General features: G+C 42.7%; 1 protein-coding gene across 1 annotated transcript in view; it reads right to left on the bottom strand.

Annotated features, from left to right (window-relative positions):
- Positions 1 to 20795, bottom strand: part of LOC121501024 (androgen dependent TFPI regulating protein) — a 62450-nt gene extending 41655 nt beyond the window's left edge. The window contains exons 1-3 of the mRNA XM_041773135.1: positions 20370 to 20795; positions 10497 to 10631; positions 8815 to 8916 (exon numbers count right to left, since the gene is read on the bottom strand). Coding sequence (XP_041629069.1) covers positions 8815 to 8916; positions 10497 to 10631; positions 20370 to 20684 — 552 coding nt within the window. The 5' untranslated portion in view covers positions 20685 to 20795. The remainder of the gene's footprint in view (positions 1 to 8814; positions 8917 to 10496; positions 10632 to 20369) is intronic.
- Positions 20796 to 22634: the final 1839 nt, after the last annotated feature.

Genomic DNA, 22634 nt, shown 5'->3' with positions numbered 1-22634 from the left:
AGCGTCTGCCTTTGGCTCAGGTCATGATCCCAGGGTCCTGGGATAGAGCCCTGCATTAGGCTCCCTGCTCAGTGGGGAGTCTGCTTCTTCCTCTCTCTCTCTCTGGCCTTCCCCCTTACTCATGCTCTCTTTCTCAAATGAATAAATAAAAATCTCAAATGAATAAATTAAAAAAATAAAAAAATAAATTAAAAAAGAGGATTTAATTTAAAAAAAAAAAAAGGCTACAAGTATACACTCCATGTTCATGAATTGCTGAGCACAAAAGCAGGATCCCCACTTTAAGCAAAGCCTTTACTCACACTCCCACAGACCAGCAGCCGTCTCACGCGGCTCAGTGCTCATGGGCTCCCCAGGGAAAGAGCTCTTTCGTGTCCCCATATGCTCGCTCCTCCTTAGCTTTACTCTTGGGTGAAATGTTAGAGAAAATGGTTGAATCTTGTGAGCACATGAAGGTGAGAAAGGATAAGTAAGGCTACCCATAGAGGGACAGAGTCAGCAAGATTTAGGAATTATTTGGCAAAGCAAGCACCTACATACATGGATATGCCCATCAGATTGTGAGAGGAGGGATGCAAGGGCAGGGCTGCGAAGGCAAACCTCAAGACAGAGAGAGTCTGAGAGCTGGGAATCCATGGGATGATGAGTGTGTGGTTTGTGGGAAGTGGAGTCACCATCTGGGGAACTAGACAGTACCCTGCAGAAATATTCCACTGCCCAGTAATGCAAGGACCTGGCAGTGAGAGAGAGATGGAGGACTTACACACACCCGAATTTCCAGTTAGCCACAAGGGACTGCTCTGCAGGCAGGGAAGATGCAGAGGCCAGGAAAGGGGGTGGGTGCTGGTGGAAAACCCATCAGCAGCTCCCTGCTCCAGGTGAGGATGGGGTTCCACAGCCTCCAAGGCAGCCAGAAATATCGTGGGGCTTTCCCATGCTGACTGTAAACTGGCAGATGTTCCTTGGAAACTCAAAAAGAAGGCTCTCCTTCCTGAGCTTGCTCTTGGACATTTTCACTTCTGTTCTGAGATCATGGAATGTTAGCTCTTTCCTACCCACTTAGCTATTTTTTCCTTTCTCTTGGTATTTCAGAGGGCTTTAGGATCTTCTGTCATGAGTTTCTCCATCCTGGTTATTCTGCAACATAAAGTCATTCTTCTCATTGATGGGATTGCACATAGTTGCTGTGGAAGTGAGGATTAGTTATGTCACACAGAAGGGGAGACCCCACCAGCACATCCTCAAGGGCATGGAATAATTTTAATTATCCAAGTTCCTTTTTTAAAAAAAAATTATTTATTTATTCATGAGAAACACAGAGAAAGAGGCAGAGACCTAGGCAGAGGGAGTAGCAGGCTCCCTGCAGGGAGCCTGATGCAGGACTTGATCCCAAGACCCCAAGATCATGACCTGAGCCAAGGGCAAATGCTCAACCACTGAGCCACCCAGGTGCCTCTAATTATTCAAATTCCTAATAAGTTCTTATCATTGAAAAAAAAAAAAACTTTGATCTTAATTTTGAAATTAGGATGTATTTTCTAATGGGAATTCTTCTATTTAGAAAACAGCCTATTGATAGAAAACTACCAGATAATGGATTTGTGAAAGCAAGCCACTCTTCACACAAATCAAAGTTCTCTGAATCAGGAATTAAAAAAAAAAAAAAAAGTAAACTTTGGCCATTCTGGCTTCTGCTCTTAAGAGATGAAGAAAGTGGGCACTGTGATTGCTTAGTTCTAGTTACATAAAACTGTGTATGGACTGGTAATCTTTTGGTTGTTCATTACCCATGATCTCCTGTTTACCTTAAGACTTCCTGAGGGGCAAGAGGGCTTTATCATCCTTCCTCAGCTAACTCTGCTCCCTCATCCTGGCTTAGGTTCTGATTTCACTGCTGAGACTTAAGCATTCAACTTCTCAGTGTTTTCTAGGTGAATGCCCTTGGAAAGCCTAATCCACTTCAAATTAGGAAGTGAATAGAATAAATAAAGAGAGAGCTAGAAATGCTTTAAAACAAGAGGACAACCCATAAGTTACACTACAGTGATTAAACTTGAAAAAAAATTCCAAGGAAATATCAGGTATGGTCAATGACTACATTTTCATTCTTGCTCAGGACCTCAGGAACAATGTTCTGGAAAAGGATCTTTTCTGTGGTACACCACCAAACCAGCCATTCATGGACTTCACTGGTATATCTCTACCTTCCCTGGAGGCACAGAATGAGTTATTTCCCAATATCATTTTCTGGTCTGTTGGTGGTCATATTTTCTTTCTGACATGAATCTAGCGCAGAGTAGAAAATTGCCAGAGAAGATTTTAGAATGTAATGATACAACAGATTTGAAGAAGGAGGAAGAGGCCTGAATCAAGGAAGGTAGGCAGATCATAGGTGGGAAATATAAGGAAACCAATTCTCCTCTGGAGTCTCCAGAAAGAATGCAGCTCTACTGATGTCCAGAAGACCCATTTTGACCTTTGACCTCCAGAATTATACAATAATAAATTCGTGTTGTTCTAAGCCTTTAGGTGTATGTTACTTTGTTAAGCAGCAATAGGAAACTAACGCATACAGCATTACCAAGGTTCTGCCTCCTCTTGCCACCGCTCCATCAAACTGCCCTTGTGCAAGTCACTGGAGAGTTCAATATCACTGAAGTCAATGGAAAATTCTAACTCAAGTCATCTTACAATGTCATCATACTTGACCTCTCAGTAGCTTTTGACATGCAATACTTCCTCTTTCTTGAAACATTTGTATGCTTGACTTCTGGGAGACCAAGGGTACTGGGCTTCCTCCTACTCATGGGCACTTCCTCCTCAATCTCCTTGGTGACAATGCTCCCGCTCTCCCTTCCAGATACAGGAAATGGAATGCTTTCCATTTTTAAGGCTTTGTCCTGGGGGTATCTTTTCCAGTCTTACTTATTCCTTAGGTGGTCTTATTTAACTTGAAAAAGAATTATTATAATGAAGACAACCAAGTTTATGGCACCAGCCTAGAAATTTCCCCTTTGCTTATATGTACACTTTGCCTCTTCTGCACCTTGAGTTTGTTGTCTAATAAGCATCTCAAACATGTCCAAGCAGAACAAAATTTCCTGTGGCTGCCTCCCTCACTTTATCCAAACCTCTCTGAAAATATCAGCTTAACATAGAGACATCCCCTCAGCTACTCTGATTGCCTTATACCGTATAGACCCACTAGTCTACACACACACACACACACCGTGCTGTTCCCTCACCTTGCTTTAGTTTTAGTTTTAGTACCTTAACTACCTGACATCATTAATTCTTTATTCATTTATTGCTTATTTTCTCCTCATCTTCTCTACTAGGATGTATACATTCTCCACAAGAACAGATTTCTTTGGTTTGTTTGCTTTTGCATCCTTAGTGCCTAGAAGAGGGCCTGGTACACAGAAGGCACTGCCTCATGCTACAGTTAAATGTCTTGCTTATTATTATTATATATAATATATATTATATATTATTATACATATGTTAGCTGGTTATATATTATATAAAAATAGAGATAATAATATTATGCAGGCTCTCTATAGTCAGATAACATTTGATAAAAATGGTGTCAATCAAGGTATGGTTTACAAAGGTATTTTTTGAGAAGAGCTTATTTCCAACTATCTTACTGTATAAGAGCTACATGGTTTTTGTCAACTTTGAACTGAGTTCAAGTATCCTCCAACGGATCTCGCTTACCACTCTATGAGTGACATGGGCTGGGGCGCTCTATCAGCAGGACATATATCAGCTGGTGTCTTATGTCTTATGTCCCAAGGAAACAGAGGTGGATGGGAGGCAGAGTGTCCCATGGGAATCTTGACCAGGTCCCTCTTTTTTTTTTTTTTTGGATGTGGACTTTCTGGGGAATAATAATGCAGGGGAAAGGGGGTTGTATTTTTTTACTGCCACATATGTTCTCTCAAAGATACTGCAAAATACAACCTCTGCGTTTAGTATGTTAAAAGGCTGGTGGGAATATATATATGTGTGGATGATATAAAATATCTCTAGATGTAAAATATCTCTAGTTTAAGCTTCTTGAGGTTAGAAAACCAATGTAAATTTTTCAAGTTGCCCCCAAGGAAAGTCCATCATTTCTCTTATCACTCTATAGATGTTTCTCTTATCTCTCCATAGAGATGAAAACAGCTCTATGTATATCATAATGGCTTTTAAAAAATAAGTAATTCTTGATTTTGTCTTTTGGATTTGAACTGAGCATTAAAATCATCTGGGGGTCCTCTCTTCAAGTATATGCTCAGTTATGTCAGAAGATCTTAACCCAAGTCACATAAATGGAATCTATAGATTCATGGATTTCCTGATTCACAAAAAGATTTATTCCCAAAGGCTGAAAAACATTGAGCTACCAATAGATGTCTAGATGGTGGATCTTCCCAGCTCAAAGGGATGGCTGGGATGGGGAATCAGGAAGGCATAGGGAGTAAGGTGATAATTTGTAACAACAGAGGGTGACCCTTTGGTACTGACGTGCCCACAGATGATCTTCTTTACTCATCAGAATTCACCTACCTCTACTTAGCAGTCCAACTATGTCACAGCAGGTTTATGGGTAGGAGAGAAAAATCTGAGATTGGGTCTGAATTTAGGGAGAGACAACATCTTGCATGCAATGAATGAGTAAGGAACTGAAAGGGGTAGAGTTTCACTCTCTCGACATTTTGACTCCTTTGGGAGGGCCCAAAGGCCTTCTGGATTGTTCAGTCATGAACAATGTGTCAGTCACAGCCAGGCCAGGACACAGGGGGCATAGAAGCCCTCCTCCTGTTCACATCATTCATTTGGCAACAATCACGCACTGCAGCATAACACCTTGTATGGCAATGTTGTATATTAGTATTGTTATTTTATTATTTCACTTTGTGTGTGCATACTAGGCTCAACCAGATTTAAGGGTGCTAGAAGCCAAAATCCTTGCCAAATATTGATCATGATGCTACACACACAGTTGGTACTTAATTATTTTTTCAAATGAATAAATAAATGACAATGCATGAAATAACTAAGAAGCCGTATCTGGCACTTGCTCCACTTTAAAGAGTCAAGGTAAGGCCTGTCTTTTAAGAGCAGGTTATTTGGAAAATATTTCCATTAATATCAATGAAGGCTTTTCAGGTCTAAAATTCTGTGACCATGGAGTGAGAGTTTTATATGATGATAACATATATACGCCATCCTTGATACTTTATAAAGTGCTTGCACACATGTTCTCAATAACTATACTATTTTCAAAAGTAGAGGGGCTGAGGGGGTTCTCTGATCTATTTCAACTCTCCTTGGGGGCAACCTGAGCAATTTAGGTTGATTTCCAGAGGAATAAGTTCCCTAGCTCCCTTCGGGTTAGGATCTGATGGTTTCCTCAGTTACCGAGTCCTCTTCCTGCTATTTAAATCTGTCTGCTCTGGTTCTATGTTTAGTAGTCATTTAGTTAATACCTGGGGAGTTAATGTTTTCCTGGCAAAACCTGGAGAAATACTTTGCTGTTCTTCCGCTTCGTTCATGAAGACTGGAGAACTGCTTAGCAATGAAAGAGGCAGGTTGATCTACTTTAAATAAGGCAGCCTGGCTCTCATGGGAGTTCTTAGGGCACCAGTCAATGACAGCCTGTAATGGTGAATGCAAATATCTCACTGATGTTACTATTTGGTTTGAAAAAAAAAGCAAGGGTAGAAAAATGTCCATTAGAGATGACAGTCAACTTTGAATGTCCCTAATTCAATAATGTGTCTCCAATGAGCTAGAAGGATCAGGCTGGGAGAGTTCCAAAGACCTGATGAATCATGAAGGTTTTAGAACCACACTGTGTCAAAGAGGAGAGTGTTATTTCTTAATTTGACAAATACTACTCATAAAACCCAGGCCAACATCGCAAATGGCAACAGGAAAGATATTCCAAATCTAAGGCTAGAATAGCAAACACAAGTACTGTTGTAAAATGAAAGAATCTTTTAGGCAAGTGTGACACTGGCCATGGACAGCAATAATCCTTATATTATGGAAGAGAAAAGGAGGGGATTCCTCTTAGAGCAGGGCCAGCCATAAACAGAGGCAACTAGCATGAAATGTCCTTCCTGACTGCCCATCATCACTTTGGCTGCCACAGTGGTAGTTTCCAGGTATTCACTCCTTTGGATTGTCATGAAAGGACAGTGTTAGAATGTAGAGTTGACAAACTGACCCAGTAGTAGCTATTTCCATATTCATTCATACTGGTATCCAAGAAATTAGCCTTGAGGCAACAGACCAGAGGGATTTAATAGGAAGCACAGAAAATGTGCAGAGTAAGGGATGCAATCTGGGAAAGAGGGATGGGATGCAGTCTTGAAGATGCTGGGTTTGGAGCAGAACAAAAGGAAGCATGGAAATTTAGAGGTGACCATATTACCAGACACCCAATGCCAGTTTTGCTGATGCTGATATTTTTCCATAATGGCTCTGTTGGGAGTTTCTCCAATTAAATGAACAGAAACACAGAAGAGTCTGCGTCTGACCCATGGGAGTTTGCTTCCTCCTCTCCTCTTTGTCACCAGTGTCACTCCCCCATTGACTCTGGCCCTTTCTCTCTAAAGGATTTACTTGGTTGACCATGGGACAAGGAGCAGAGTCAACAGAAACCCTCAGATGGTGAAGGCACAAAAATATCTTAAGACCCTCGTTGTACAATATCTGCCTTGCTAATTAGTTCACAGATATGATGTACATTGTCCAATTATCTGCTTCCAAAATTACCAAAAATCCATATGGCTGTTTAGCAAGGTCACAAATGCTGGGCATCACCATTACAACTGTTTGAAAGAAATCCAACTTCACTTCTATGTGGAAAATGGAACCCTAGAGAGGTAGGAAGCTTGTAATGGTTGTAGGAAAACTCCTACAAGAGCTCACAAAGCCATGAAAAAGGTGTTCGATATAGGTGTTTGGATCCAAATAGAAGACACTTCCTACACTCTGCCTTAGTAACATCTTAGTAACATCTAGTTCAGTCACTTGTCCCAAATCATTTTCTTAAGCCAAGTTTTGGCTTATTACCATACAGATGGGGATTCTGGATTTCTTTTTTTTAAGTGAGAATTCTCACTTTGCTATGTTAATCAAGCAGAGTGACATTCTTTTTGATTGCCTGGTGAATTATGAAACCAGATCAAACTACAAATTTTGCACTTATTGTAACAAAAAGCAACGAAGAGTGAGTTAGACTCGGATTTCAATCCAACTGTCCCGTTTATGAGCTTGGTAGCCCCAGGCAAATCACTGAACCTCTCTGAGCATTTTATTTTTTTCTAATTATAAAAAGGAGGATATGGTTGTCCCCTAAATAAAGTTGTGTGAATTAAATGAGCTCGTGCTTGAGGAGCAAGCTTAGCACAGCAATTAGTGCCTTTGAAAAGCAGGAATATTCCCTACATGTGTGTCTCAGATTAATGTTAATGGGAATTTGGGAAAGTGAGGAGGTGGTCTGAGCAAAAGAAGGTGGTGGGAGGGGTCCCTGAGAGGAGGGACTTATAGTTTTTGGTCCTGAACTCTGAGTTAGATCAGAACTTGGCTATCTTTGTCAATAATCAGTATCTCACTGAGTACATATTTCAAGTGAAAGTACAAAAATAAATAGATAAATAATAAATAAATAAATAAATAAATAAATAAATAAATAATAAATAAAATAAAGGTACATTTTTCTGGAGGCAGGGCACATGAGGGGGTGTAGACTTAGCGGAGTTGCTTTTCCAAATTGGTAATCATGTGAGTTTCATTTTCTCTCTTGTGATGTCCCCTGTTTTTTTAAATGTCATTTGTTTTGCAGAATCCAAGACCTTCTTCTGAACTCCAGACTAGTATGAAAATGCACTTGTAAATATTGAGAAGCTGAGCTAGGACTTTGAATGATTCCTGCATATATGCAGTGCCAATGACTCAGACCTCCTTTTTCATCCAAAACAGGGCCACCCGTGTGCCAGCACTGCTTGTCCAGCTCATTGTTACTGGCATTCAGATACCAGGGACCTGAATCTCTCAGAACAGGTTTTGTTTACTCTTCAACCCCTCAAAAATAAACATGTGAATTAAAAACCAAATGGGAATAAATCCATAGAGACAGGTAAAGAATGAGTGCATTTGTGATGAATGGTCTTAGAAATGTATTAGCTAAAGAGCTGCTGATAAGCTAGGAGATGTTCTTTGGGTGTTGGGATGGATTTTTTTTTAAAGGTGGCTTGACTTCTTTCCTAGATCAGAATTTTATTATATGTTATTCACTGAAGACTACAGCTGACAAGAAGTTGCCTGTCCTTACTATTGGGTGTTTTTTCAATGACTTTAGAAGCAACTTACAATAAATGTTGCCTGGACATCACCTCTACTTGCAGTGACTCCAATTATAATAGCTGTTTTTGTTCATTTTGTATCCTCACTGTGCTCCTTTTTTTTTTTTTTTAAGATTTTGTTTATTTAGAGAGAGTGCAAACGAGTGGGAGCAAGTGGGGAGAGACAAGGAGAGAGAGAATCTCAAGCAGATTTCCCAACATGGAACTCAATCTCACGACCCTTAGATCATGACCTTAGCCAAAATCAGGAGTCAGATGCTCAACTGACTGAGCCACCCTGGCATCCTCTTAGAGTACTCTTTAAATAAACAGTGATGGGATTGAGAGGGAGGAGTGAACAGGAGGCTGGGGAATGAGAAGTTTGGAAATGTAAATAAAGCATTTTGGAGTTCTCAGTACAGAAGCTGATGCCATCTCTGTTCAGTTACTGAATTTGCCCTTTACTCACCATTGCATGATTCAGCCATACTGGAAAGATACCATCTAGGGCCTTAGGGTAAACAAGCTCTCGATCATAAAGAAAGAGGATCCAGAATGACAAAAATACAAACTGGAAAATAAAATACAAAAATAGCATCATTAAGTTTGTTTTCCATAGAACTTTCTCAGTTAACCAAGGAAACATGGCAAAATAAAAATAGATACAATCAGTCTTAAAGATATCCTATAGACACATCATAGAAATGTAAAATGAAGACAACCTTCCTGACTATTGAATTAATTGCTATGTCCACTCTCTGGGGATTCCAGAGAATTGGGAATCAATTATTTGTCCTTGTGGCAGACAGGGAGGATATAGATAAACAGGATTCACAGACCATTAAGTCATTTTATTTTAACCAATGACCTCTCTAGTCTAAGCTTTCACTGGGAGTACTGAGATCAGCCACATTGGAGTGGTTTGAGTCTTAGACTTCCTTGCCTACCCTCTAAGTAGGCATGGCAAGGGGACACAGGGACACTGGGGGAGGGCAGAAGAGACAAGCTCCCAGGATAATCAGAAGCCAGTTAATGAGAATTGTATCTCCCCCTTGCTCAGAGCTTTGGAACGATCCTCATCTGCTCATGCCCCTTGGCTGTCTTGTCAAAGTGTCTGTCCTCTGTGTTACAAAGTCAATGTAAAGGTGGGGAGAAAAATAACCATTAATTTTCTAATCTTCCTATCTTCTTAAATTCCAAAGGCTCGATTTCTAAGCCTTAAAAAAAATGAACAAACTCCACTATGACTAAAAACCGGGCCTTTATATTTATGGGGGTAGAGGGAGAAGTATCCTGCGAAGTACAACTGGAATGCCAGGACTTGCTGTTATCTGAGAACTTGTCAGTGTTTGGGCAGTTTCATTTTGCACTTAAGTTTGAAGTTTCAATACTATAGGATGCAGGACCAGGACAGGCAGAGGGATGCAGTCATTTCTAAGCATAGGCAGTGCTGGGCAGCCGACAGGCTTCATCCCAATTTGTTTCCATTCTAACCAATGAATGAAAACGGAGCAATGTCATCGAGACGTGGGCAGGATCAGCAAATCCACTTGCTGTCGCTGGCAGATGTCGTGCTTCTTTCCAGTGTCCATTCATTCAACAAAATGAATGAGGCACTCACTGTGCACCCCACACTAGATATTTTGGACAGACTGTCTTGCTCTCTCCCCAATTGTCTTTTCCATGAGCCAACTCTGAAGTTCTCATACCCCCCCCCCCGCCCTTTTTTATGGTTTCCACTTGTAGAAGTAACATATGCTCATTGTAGCAAGTAAAAGAAGATGTATAAAAGGAAAAATGACTCATCTGTCTCCCCAGCACCCTGCATTCCCAGGACTCTGATGGAGCCAAGGCTATCTTAGTTGTAGCTTGATTAAGAAAGATCCTTCAAACTTCCCCATTAGACATCCATAAGGATCTTGAATCAAATGTTTACAAAGATAAGAAGGCAGTGATAATTCTGGTCAGTAATGAGCCTTATTTCTTGATGACACTGGGCAACATGGTGCAGTCCTCAGACAAGACATTCATGCAAATGCAGTTGCTCAGGTTCCCAATAATCGGCACCTGAACAGCCTTGCTACCCAGGAGAAGTGTTGTTCATTTAAATGGACAAGTGTATTCTATTACTAACACATCTTTGTGACTTACTGTGGAGATTGGAAAAGCCAGCGTGGTAAAAAGCAGGTCTCTGAAGGTGGTCATGAACTTAATGTCTTTCTCTCCCTTAATTCTTTTTAGCACATCTTCCACGCAGGCGACCCCGAAGAAAATGGCCTGCAAGAGCTAAATTCATTACAACAAATGAGGGCATTTTCATTTGCTTTAATTAATACATTCTTCACTGACGTAAAGCTCCATCCCTCTGGGAGCAATGTTGATTTGAGAAGGAGGGGGCTGTTGGCTGTGTTGGTTGAGAGCCAATTTAAGGGCTGGTCTTCCAGCTCAGTGGGCCCTGACCTTGCTCACTAAAACTGATTGAGTAAAGTCGTTTAGGGGATAATAATGTGTACAGTATTTAGTGTAATGGACTCAAGCTAAAATGGAAACAAAATAAAGAGTCAGCTTAAAAGGAGAATGTAATGAGATAGATACCTTAGTTGCACGGAGGTGGGCAAAACCAAATAAACAAGACAAGGGCAAAGAGCCAGACACAATGGTGGACATGTTCTGACGTCTTCCCAGGAAAAAAAAAAAAAAAAAGTTAAATGCCCGGTGCTGCAATCTCATTAAAGAAGCCGGAATCAGGGTCGAGAGCACCACAAAGGAGCTCTGTGCTCTCGAGGGAGATGCACAAAATGGTGTCTTGCTTACCTGAGGGAGAAGCCAATGTCCTTCTTTGATTGAAACAGGGTACTTGAAGCCCTTGCAAAGAAAATCTGGCTAAGGGAGTGATTTAAATCCACAGGGATAGGGCAAGCCAGGGGCTCTGTTCATCACTAAGTACCATGAGATCCTTGAGGTGAGGAAAAAGAGAAGTAAGGCCTTCTTCCGGGAAGTAAGACCAGATAAAGGCAAACTTTGCCCATTCTTACTCTTTTGCACAAACCTATGGCTTCTGATTGAAAGCTTAGTAGGTCACAATGTAGAATTAAGGTTGGTTTTAAACTGCGCTTGCATTAGATCTCATCCTATTCCTTGAAAGCTCTGGGTTGGTACAAAAGGGGCAGTCAGGACTCTAAGAGTATGAGTTCTGGAACCTACAGCATTGCTTTCAGGATGGATCAGGTTGGCTGTTGAGAAATGACCTCTGAGGTCTGGACTCCCAGAAAAAAAGTTCTAGCAGAGTTGGCCTTCTGTCACTCTAGCCTGAGAGGGTGGGTGAGGGAGGATCCAGAGGTGAATTAGGCCAGCGACATGCCCGGCTGGGTCCTCAGACCAGCAGCACCAGTCACCCCAAAACTTGTGAGAAATACAAGACCTCAGCCCCACGCAACTATAGAATCAGAATTTTTGGGAGTGGAGTCCAGGAACTTATTAACAAACTCTCCAGGTGATCCTTATATATGCTAAAGTTCTGGAATCACTCACTGGATTAGACATAAATTTATCACTGAAAATTCCTACTGACTACTCAAAGCTATGATAACGGACTTTCATTGATTTCTTGTTATGTGCCAGGCACTGATCTAGGTTTTTAATTTCTCATAATAACCTTATGAGGTAAGTCCTATTATCATGCTCTCTCACAACCCATTTTACAGATAAGAAAACTGAGGCACAGAGACATGAACAAACTTGCCTCAAGTCTCATGGTTGGTGAATGGGGATTTGAAACCCAGTCTGGTTCTTGAGTCAGACTTTAAAAAAAAAGTCGGGTTTCTAAGAACAATTCAGATAAAGCACTGTGGGCAGTTGGATTCTTCTAGACAAGTATTCTTTCTAGACAAGTATCTCCAGGTGGGAGACTTAAAAATGACTTTGAAAAATACTGATGTCCAATTTTCAACCTATGCCCCCAGAGACTCTAATTTCCTGGGGGTGTGGTCTGGACTTCAGAATTTTTAAAAATCCTCCCAGGTGATGCTAATTGAGACAGCTAGGGTGGAGAGCCACTTACCTAGAGGAGCTTCCATTTGGACATTTGGATCTGGCCTTCCCAAGAGAGTGGAGATCCGGGGAGGGAACCCTTCTGATGGGATGAGCTTGGAGAAAGAGAGAGAGAGAGAGAAAGAGAGAGAGAGAGGTGGAAAGTGAGGGGCAAGACCCCTCAACTAAGGGTCATGAGGGGGCAAAGGGGGCAGCAAGGTAGCAAAGAATGATCAGATGGTAGCAAACTGAGAAAGGTACGAGAGCCTCATGGTCCCTGAAGGGAGGAAGAAGCTTTGAGTCAGAAGGGTGGTTCCAGAGAGGGGTGGGCAACAGTTTTGACATGAAGAGGTGACCACCCCAATACTGGTCATCAACTTTTGACATTCAGCCCCCAGGCTGCAGAATTTGGAGCAGTCTTTTGCACATGGATGATAGAGGAAGTGGCCTCCTCCCACCACTCCCCCCCACCCCTGCCCCAACTGGAGCAGCTCTCCTCTCACCCAGGTTTCACTTCCAGCTGTTCAGGCCACAGCAGGCAGCTGCTTTAGTTAGGAAGGACAGGCATGGGGCCTAGGCCCCAGCGAAGAGGCCTGCACTCTTCTATAAACATAGCAATTAATCACGTACTGAGCACTGAGAGCCTGCCAGGGTTTCTGTCTTTGGGGAGAGGCCGCCTCCACCCAGCATGTGAAGTCCATGTGACTGCTTTCCTTAGCAAGAGCGTCCCAGAGTCACCATGAGTCAAGCTCATCCTAACTTTCTCTGACTTCTTCCAGTCAAAAATGTGGAAATTGGATTAGGGGAGAACACATTACTCAGAGCCTCCCCGGCTCCCCCTTCATCAATACAACTTTTCCCCATGCCTCAAACTTGCCGACACCTCTCCCTGCCCAGCCCTCCAGCCCTCCATCCCCGCCCCCATCCCCACCCCCTCACATGTATACGCCAACTGTGTGCACCTTGTCCCCACTGATCTCAATGTGCATTGACATGCCATCATCTGTATCAACAAGGAATATTTGTGGAGCCCTCACAAAGGAGCTCAGGAGGGAGGCGCTAGGGTGTTGCCAAGAGAAATAAATAAGCCAGAACTAGGGCAGAGAGGAGCCGTGCAGCAGAGCTGGAGGGCAAGGAGAGGGAGGTGCTATGAGCTCAATCAATGGGGAGCCTTCTTGGAGGGCCTCAAGGACAGGCTGGTATCAGCTCACCCAGTGTGACAGGGTCTGCTCATTCTCTCAGGACAATACAATGAAATGTCTATAAAAACAAGCACAGAAAGAACAGCCAAGGGAGAAAATGGTAACTATCAGAGACTGAACTGTGTCCCCCATACCCCTCTCCCAATTCTTATGTTGGAGTTTATAACCCTCAGTGTGTGTGGTTGGAGATAGGGTCTTTAAAGAAGTAAAAAAGCTAAAATAAGGTCAGTAAGGGTGGGTCCTAATCCGATATGATTGGGGTCTTTCTCTGAAGAAGAAACTAGGACAGACAACACGACGAGTGAAGCAGGACCATGTGAAGAGGTGGGGAGAGGAAGGTGGCCGTCTGCAAGCCAAGGAGGGGGCCTCAACAGAAACTGACCCTACTGATTCCTTGATCTTGGACTTTTAGCCTCTGGAACTATGAGAAAATAAATTTCTGTTAAGCCGTCCAGTCTGTAGTACTTTGCTATGGCAGTAGGAGCAGACCAACACAGTAGAGCATTAAGATAGCAACAACCAGCCTTCTTTTAAGAATCTTACAAAATGACTGTCATTTACATTTTTCAACTATTTTGGCTGCCCAGGAGAGCAGAGCTAATGCTATCCTCTCGATTAGGGTTTATTTCAGAGCTACTGCTCTGTGATTTATCTCCTACCAATTCTTTTCTAAGTTTGTTTTTTCTTTGTGCCTTTTTCTGAAATGCTGCTGGTCTAAGTTTGTTAGCTGGCTTCCGTGTTTGCTGCTAGCTAACAAATTTACCACCTGGGAAGGCTGAATTACATTTTTTATAAGTAGTGCAATTTAAGAAACCATCGCTAAAGGAAATTTTGTTTTTACATTCACGTGTCATCACAAATTCACAAAAATCTTGAAATTATGGAAACTTCGCCTTTCTAAGTCATCGTGTTAATTTCTTTGCCTGTAAGCCAGAACCTTCTTCAACTATCTCAGGAAATGAGAATTTCTTCTATTTAAAAAATAATTCCAGAGAGGGAGATTCCACAAGTTTCCTGAACAAGACATTACAGATCTTATTGGATGAGTCAAGCCATCCAACGCCCAGCCCAGCTCTGTGCCTGACTCGAACAGGCTGGGACTTTCTTAGGTCTTGCCTTCAAAATGATGCAAGACTTGCAGTAGGAGATGATTCCAGAATAAAACAGCAAATGGAGACCAATTGTGGTGAGTATTTTAAATAACTGCTGCGATGATGAAGGTATTGGTATTTGGGGACAGGTAGAGGAGACCTTTGCTAAAATAGATCTGCACTATATATAATAGACTGTTTCAAGCATCGTTCATGTGCATTTAGCTTACATAAGAAATTGAGATAAAAAAACATAGAAGAAATGATATAAAGAATATAAACTGGCATGAAGAGGAGGGGAAAAAAAGAAACCACTAACACTGAAAGACAGGTTGGAAGAAGAATTCTAAGAATGCTCATCCAGGGCTGCATAGCTGCTGATGACTGGCCTCAGAGTAACAGCAGGATTGCTGTGGGGAGACTCCCTTACAGGTGGGATGGGGTTTCCTAAAAAGTGCTTCAGACCAGGTAGACCCATGTTCTGGTCATTTATTCATGCAATCAACATTCACAGGGTGCCCGTTAAGGTGGCAGAAACTCGGAAACTATTACACATAGTACAGGCCAGGGAGACTCTGTTCTCACATGTTTTTATTTGGAAGAAGAGAGGATAAAGAGGAGGAAGAGACTTTTCTGTATGTTTACTATTTTACATCATGTAGGTCAGGTTCCTTGGGAAACAGAACCAGATTCTTAGATCTGCCTGTAGAGTGTTCACCGAGGCGTGCTCTTGAAACAACTGTGAGAGAGAGGGAAGGAGGGGGTGGGAGCAGGACTGAGCAGCAGGAAAAGATGAGAGACAATGCAGTTGCATGGAATCAGCTGGTCCCCAAAGGAGCTCTAGAGCTGAGATGGCTCTTCAGAATTGTCCTAGAGCCCAGCCTTTCTACTCCAAATCAACTAGTCATTGGATGAAGCAAACCCAAGGAGAGCCCCAAGCTTTGTCGAGACAGTTCCCTTCTGCTAAGGGCATTTCTGGGACAGGACCTCAGTTGTGAGTCATCAGCAGCCAACACTCCTCCCAGGAAGTGGGGCATGAATACCTTGATGCTGGGGAGATTGGGGATTCTGGGGGCCCCATCACAGGATCCACTCCATATGAAGATACTGAGGCTCAGAGATGTTAGGTAACTCACGATCACACAGCAAGTGAACAGCAGAACCAGGAATCCCCCCCTCCCCTCATCCCCAGCAGCCTGGCTCCAAAGGCTGAGTTTTCAATCACCGAGCTCTATATGGTGTGTAAAGAGCCTACCAAAACATCGTGGGTTCAGTAAGTTAGTTATTTTATTTTGGGTGCTGGTGGTGACAATTTCCTGCCATCAGTTCTCATCCTTTCAGCCAACTGAGAGCTGAAAACCGTGGGCTTAAGCATTTTTTGTGAATAGACAGTTAAGTGTGTTTCTGACTCTGTTGAGCTTAAGGGTTCCACAGAGTAATGTATTAACCTGATGATGGAAATTAAAGGTTGGCCTCAAGTGAGTCCTGTAACATAAATGGATCCTCTTCTCATTGTCCGTGAGCAGCATTTGGAGTTTGGGCCAATTGAGGGTCCATAAGGATTTCTTTTTCCCTGGCCCTGCTTTGCTATCTCTAAGGACCTATGTGATGAAGTTGCTGTTGTCAGGGTGACAGCCTGAGGAAAATGAGGTCAGAGATGCAGGAGGCTTGGACAACTTCATGATAAATGGAGGATAAGGTCATGTCTCTGTCAGTCAAGGGGGGAGGGGCCCACCCAGAATCTCCCTTGGAGATCCCAGTTATGTGGCACAACGTTTCAGGAGGAACTTTATTTTAAAAAGAGGAAAACCCGGCAACCTGCATAAAGCCAACAAGCTCAATTGTAGCTAAAAGTCCCCTCCAACCTCCACCTCCCAGTTTATGTTCCCTGAGGTCAGGGGCAGTCCCTGGATGGAAATGGAGTCGATAGGAGGGGACACAATATTTGTGGAAGTCTCAGGCACTGGAAGCCTGAGCTGACAGGAGCAACCTGAGGATGTCCACAGCACTGCCATGTCTCCACACCCAGCTTCAGGGGGTTCCCCATTCAGCACGACTCACTGTTCTCTGCTTGAGCCTGCCAACTCTACTCCCAAGACTGCCCCAGTGCCTGCAGCCTGTACCTGCACAGCTAACAGTGGCTCCACAGTGGCCAACTGCTGGCTGGGAAGCTGGAACGTGCACCCTGCAGAAGGAGATAACCAGCAGTGAGCTGGGTGGGTGACCCTTGCCTGGATCCATGACCCACCAACTGATATCCCACTAAATCACTTTGTCCTCTGCATGACCTCCAGTCAAAGGTGAGATGACTAGAAGCTCACCACCACCTCCCTATCTTCTCTATTCATCATCCAGTGTGTGTAGCATTCTGAGAGCTTCCTGCATGTTGAGTCATGCATCCTCATGGCCATTTTGTGATGACTGCTTTTATTTCTATTTGGCAGATTTGGAAACATGAAGTACCTAGCCCAGGATCACAGCCCCTGGAGGTGGTAGAGCTGAGGTGCCATCCCAGAGACTCATAACCCTAGAGCTCATGCTTATAACCATGAGGCTACACAGCCTCTCCCTCCCAACAGAGAATTGACTGCCTCTTCCCTGGGGTTGACATATTCCCTCATTAGGCTCAAACTCACTTCTCCCCTCACTTTTCTTTACTCTTCTCAGGCACTAGGCAGGAACTGGCCACTGTGACCAAATCTCAGTGGCACCCTTCCCACTCTATGCCCTGCCACCAATGCTGTGTGCCTTCCCTTTGAAAGCCCTATGAAGCTTCAGGAGGAAAATGGGGATGCTCAGAATGTTGATCTGCGCTAAGGTGAGTTGTGCTCTTGAAATGAGGCATAACTGATATTCCGCCAAATAAAAATTAAAGCTGTTGAAAGAGAGGGTGGTAAATTTCCTGGAAAGCAGGTCAGGGTACTGACTTCAACAAGTTTAAATACACTTACGAGTATTACAGCAAGTTATGAGACTTAATCATTAGGAAACAGAACCATTAAATCAACCCATGATACCTCAAGAGCAAGAAATGTTAAGGCCCAGGATCTCACCTAAAGTAACATATTTGGAATCTATATACTTTTTAAATATTTTATTTATTCATTTGAGAAGACAGAGAGAGCACAGTTTGGGGAGGGAAAGGGAGAAGCAGACCCCCCACTGAACAGGAATCCCCGCTCAGGGCTCAATCCCAGGACCCTGAGGGTCATAACCTGAGTTGAAGGCAGATGCTTAACTGTCTGAGTCACCCAGGTGCCCTGGAATCTATCTTTAAGTTGATCCCCCGAAACACAGTCAACCCATCTTCACCAACTAGAAAACTTTGCATTAAGTCATACTTTCAAGATGACACCTAACAGAGCCAGGAAAGGAAACAGCCACAGGTGAGTCCCTCTCTGCTTGTTTCAAGAGCCAAAAGATGTCAGAAGAGATAATAGTGCTCAAGAAGGCAGAAACCACTGAAGGTCAAGTGCAGTCAACCTACCAAGTTGCTCAGTTTTTCTTCTGGGGGTCCTCCTCGCCAGCTACTAGGGCAACTACAATGAAGAATCATAGAATGTCAGGAGACAAAACTCCTGCTTTAGAGCCATTTACATGTTAAGACTCACATGTGGGTGGAAATGAGAAAATAATACTATACATAAATTACATAAATAAGCAGAGACTGAGAGATGCTGTAAAAACTCAGGGAAAGGAAAAATAAAAGTGGGTTGGAAAAAAAAAAGTGGGTTGGAGGTGGTCAGCAGAGATTCTAAGAAAACATGGGATTTCAGATGGTCTATGAAAGTGGCAAGGCAGTGGAGAGGCAAGAAGGCCTTCCATCCAAAGATGACATGAACATGGGTAGGGAGGTGATGACAAGAAGCCTAGAGACCGATGCTGGAGAAATCACAGGCCTTCCTGAGGAAGAGACCATCTTTTCTGGGAAGAATAGGGCCTGAGGGCTGAGTAGACACGTGAGCTCTTAAGTCAGGAGTGTGCAATTACTTCTATAAGGTAGGAGAAAGCCACTGTGGCTTCTTGAATAGCAGAACCATCCTGGGCAAGCAAGCTCCTGATGTTTATAACAAAACCAAACCCAACCCAGTACTTTGGGAAGATTAATCTGAAACCTGAGAGATAAATGGATAGATGGGTAACAAGAGGGCGATATAGAGATCATCTCATTACCCAGGTACAAATTAATAATTGCCTGTCATATGGGACAGTAAGACTGAAGAAAGAATGAACCTAAGGGAGAAAAAAACAAAACAAAACAAAACAAAACATAGGATTTGGTAGCTGATTCATCAGGGAAGAGAAAAAGAGATTAATGTTCGGAAAGAATAGTCTTTGACAAGATAAATGGCTTTTTCCATTCTTGGAAATATGAGGGCTCTGGGGCATGGAACTGAGAATGAGAAAGTCAGGGAGCCAGTTTGTGGGAGTAGGTGGTAAGTCTGTTCTCAGCCACGCTTACTGTGAGGTGGGACATCCATACTGGAATTTGGATTAGATTCCATCAGCAGTCCTGGCTATTGGCACTCTGCCTTTTCATTGACTTTTTAAATATAAAGCCAATAGATAGACAAAGCTGAGGTTTTTACTACATTATTCTAGCTCCACAAAAGCATTTCTTTGTGGTGTTCTATTTGTGTGTTTGTTTCATAAAATCCCATGATTGAAAGAAGCAGTCACCTTGATAATTTCAAGGACACTAGAGCTGCCCAAGCTTGAAGCTTTCAGGCCAAAATCAAAAGCCAGCAAAAGGCCAGAAAGAAGGAAGCAGAACCTCCAGGTTGCTTGGATTTGAACCTTCTGAATTTTTTTCTCCTTAGCACTTCAGAGTGTCAATTTTTCTGATCATGCATAACCTCTGCTTAGGATTGTGATTCCAAAGGATTGGAATATTTTGCCCGGTTTCTGAAATCAGAGGTTTTTATGGCACCCTAGGTCTTAGTTTAAAAAAAAAAAAATCTCAAACATTAATTAGCATCCCCAGAGGATGTACTATTTTTAACTTTTAACTTTAATATTTTTACATATTCCCAAAACATTTTCTAAAAACCTATTTTTCTCCCATTCATTCACACTTCATTCATCAGAATGTGGTCAGCTGGGCTAGAGAGACAAGAAAGAATCAAGTCATAGGATTGGTTGGTAAATTGTTGAAAATGTGTATTTGCCATTTGGTTGGGTGACTCATCCTTTAAGATGGAGCCTGAGCCTATAAAAAATTGAAGTGGGATCTGAACATGGCAAAATGTGTTTGCTTTTCTTAGATAAATCTGTTAGTCTGTGCTGGAAAATGGCATCGTTCCCCCATTGGAAATTGTGCTTCCCACGCAACATACGCCACCCTGCCTTCCCTCACAGATTTCCCCAAGCAAAGTTCAAATTCTCGCTTGTGTTTGTAGTCAATCCCATGGTGAAACCATTAATTTAGTCTTTCCATTTGAGCTCATCTGAGAAGAGCTCCAAGATATGACTCTTTTCAAAGAGTGTTTAACAATTAGCACAAAACATAGCTACTGAAAACCTCTGAATTGGATTTCTCGGAGCCAATTGTCAAGTCAAAAAGAAAGCCAAAACCCAAAGACAATGAAGAAGGAAGACAAAGGATGGAATTTTGTATTTACCAAAAGTCAAAGGTGATATGTGTAAAAACGCTGATACTAGAGACTAAGAGCTTGCTTCCTGGTACGGTCATATGGACTTACCAGATTTAGGAGTGTCAAGTATTTCCAGTGTCCACCATTTAGAAAGAGTTTGGATTTCTGCTGGTCCCCTCCTTGCTGTGAGATGTAATAATTGAGAAAAATATACCAGCTCAGAACAAGGAAATGGTATATGCAGGTACAAGTCCTCGTCATGGCTAGCTCTGACCAGGGAGCCATGGATGACTCAGGTAGCTTTCCTCTGGCGTCCTTCCTTGTGTGGGTCACAGCTGAAGTCGTATAAGGCATGCCCGAGAGCTGTAAAACACCCCCTCTGGGATTAGGAGTTCCCGCAAGACCGAATTTTGCTTCTCTCATAGGCTCCCTCCCTGATAAACTTGGGAGGCAGGATTACTGTTGGTTTTCAGATACCTTCATTTAGATAATGACAAGTAATCCCCAGATCTGCATAAGTTTCAGTGTTTTAGGCTTTGAAGAGGGGCAGGGGAGAAGGTAAAATCTGTACTTTGCACTGCTTGCCTGGGGTGGGGGTTAAGGGGCCTTATTGTGAAACAGCAATAAACTCTAATCAATACTGTCAGGGCCATATCCTCTTTTCATTCCTTTTTATCTGGGCAGAACAAGGAAGTTGGAATAATACTTCTTGAGAGATGAGGGTCAGGTTGATAGAAGGAGACAAGAGATTATGGGCACATTTATGGTACAAAGGGAGGTGAGTAGAAAGGGAAAGGATATTATAATCTTGCTCCTGAGGTCTCTAGGGCTCTATATAATCTGCAACAAACTGCTCCTCCAGGGAGCAGCCCCAACACTTTTTTTCTTTTTTTTTAGTTTTTTCTGTATACCCTAGAGAACCAAAGGTTACCTAGGGCTGCCCCAGATCATTTACATGGGTGTTTCTGTGGCCTGAGAAGGAAGAAGCATAGCAAGAGGTCTGTGGCCAAAAAAGCATAGGAAGAAGTATGTAGCCATGACCCCGACATACCTGAGTTTAGACATTGTTGGGAGAGAGTGAGGGTCTCTGCATTGCCTCAGAAAGTAAGAAAACGTGCTTAGGCTGGGCAGGGTTTGCAGAACCTGGCCCTGCTCAGGCTCGGCAGAAGGCACCTGAGAGAGTGCTAGAAGTGTGATGCCTTGTGACATCACCAGCTTGTTTCCCTGGGCAACTGATTCAGAGGGTTCTGAGCAAAGCCCCAAGGGAAAGCTCCCAATGTTGTTATGTAAGTCTGGAGCTGATGCTGTTCGATGATTTAATCAGGGCTAACCAGTAGTTGGAGAAAGAATTACAGGCTACATACACACGGAGGGCAAAACAAAAGCAAGAGTCATCAGACCCCAGACATCAAGAATTCTATATGGTGGCAGGGGTGGGGAAAGCAAACCTCAGCCAGCAATAGAGGGTCATCATTGTAAGTGTTCCCAAGGGGAGGGATGATCTGGCAAATGGTGACATAAAACTGTACACAATTCCATGGCCATGGCCTAGGTTAAAATTACAAATACAGCAGTCCATGCTTTGACAGGGCATATTATGTGACGGGCCTTGCTCTAAGTGCTTTACAATATTAGCTCATTTAACACTCTAGACACCCATACGAAGTAAGTACTATTATGAACCTCATTTTCAGATGGGGCTGTTAAAAGGATGCTCAAAAAGTAGTAAGAGACAGAGCTTCAGTGTGCACTGACCATAACGAAGCAATGTTTGCTCTGCATGCCCTCAGACTGCCTTTGTGATGTCTCTCCACTTTCCGCTGACCCTCTTTTATTCCTCTATCTCTGCCATGGGAAAATTCTCTCAGGAAAGAATCAGATCTGTTTTGAAACTTGGTGCACATATAGGTTATTGTGCTATGTTTCCTGCGGTGTTTTCATGGTACACATCATTATAGATTAGGGGTTTGATACCTTTTTACAAAAATCTCAAGCAGAATTCTGCAGATGGGTAAGGATTTGGGGCAAAAGTGAGAAAAGACAGGAAGACAAAGACTCAAATATCTGGAACATGTATACCCAACCTGGACACTGGCCTTTTAACACCTGGATTTTTTTTTTCCTGCATTAATCTCAATGCCCATAGATGAAACCTTTCATAAATATTGATACAGTTGGGGCATCTGGGTGGCTCAGTGGGTTAAGTGTCCAACTCTTGATTTCATTTCAGGTAATGATCTCAGGGTCATGAGAGTGGGCCCCACATCAGGCTCTGGTGCTGGGTGTGAAGCCTACTTAAGATTCCTTTTGTCCCTCTCTCTCCCCTCCCCTCAAAAAAATATTGATACAACTATTTAAATTTATTTGTAAGTT

This window comes from Vulpes lagopus, chromosome 10, assembly GCF_018345385.1.
Source record: "Vulpes lagopus strain Blue_001 chromosome 10, ASM1834538v1, whole genome shotgun sequence".
Taxonomy (NCBI): Eukaryota; Metazoa; Chordata; class Mammalia; order Carnivora; family Canidae; genus Vulpes; species Vulpes lagopus.
This window is presented reverse-complemented; position numbering and strand designations above follow the sequence as displayed.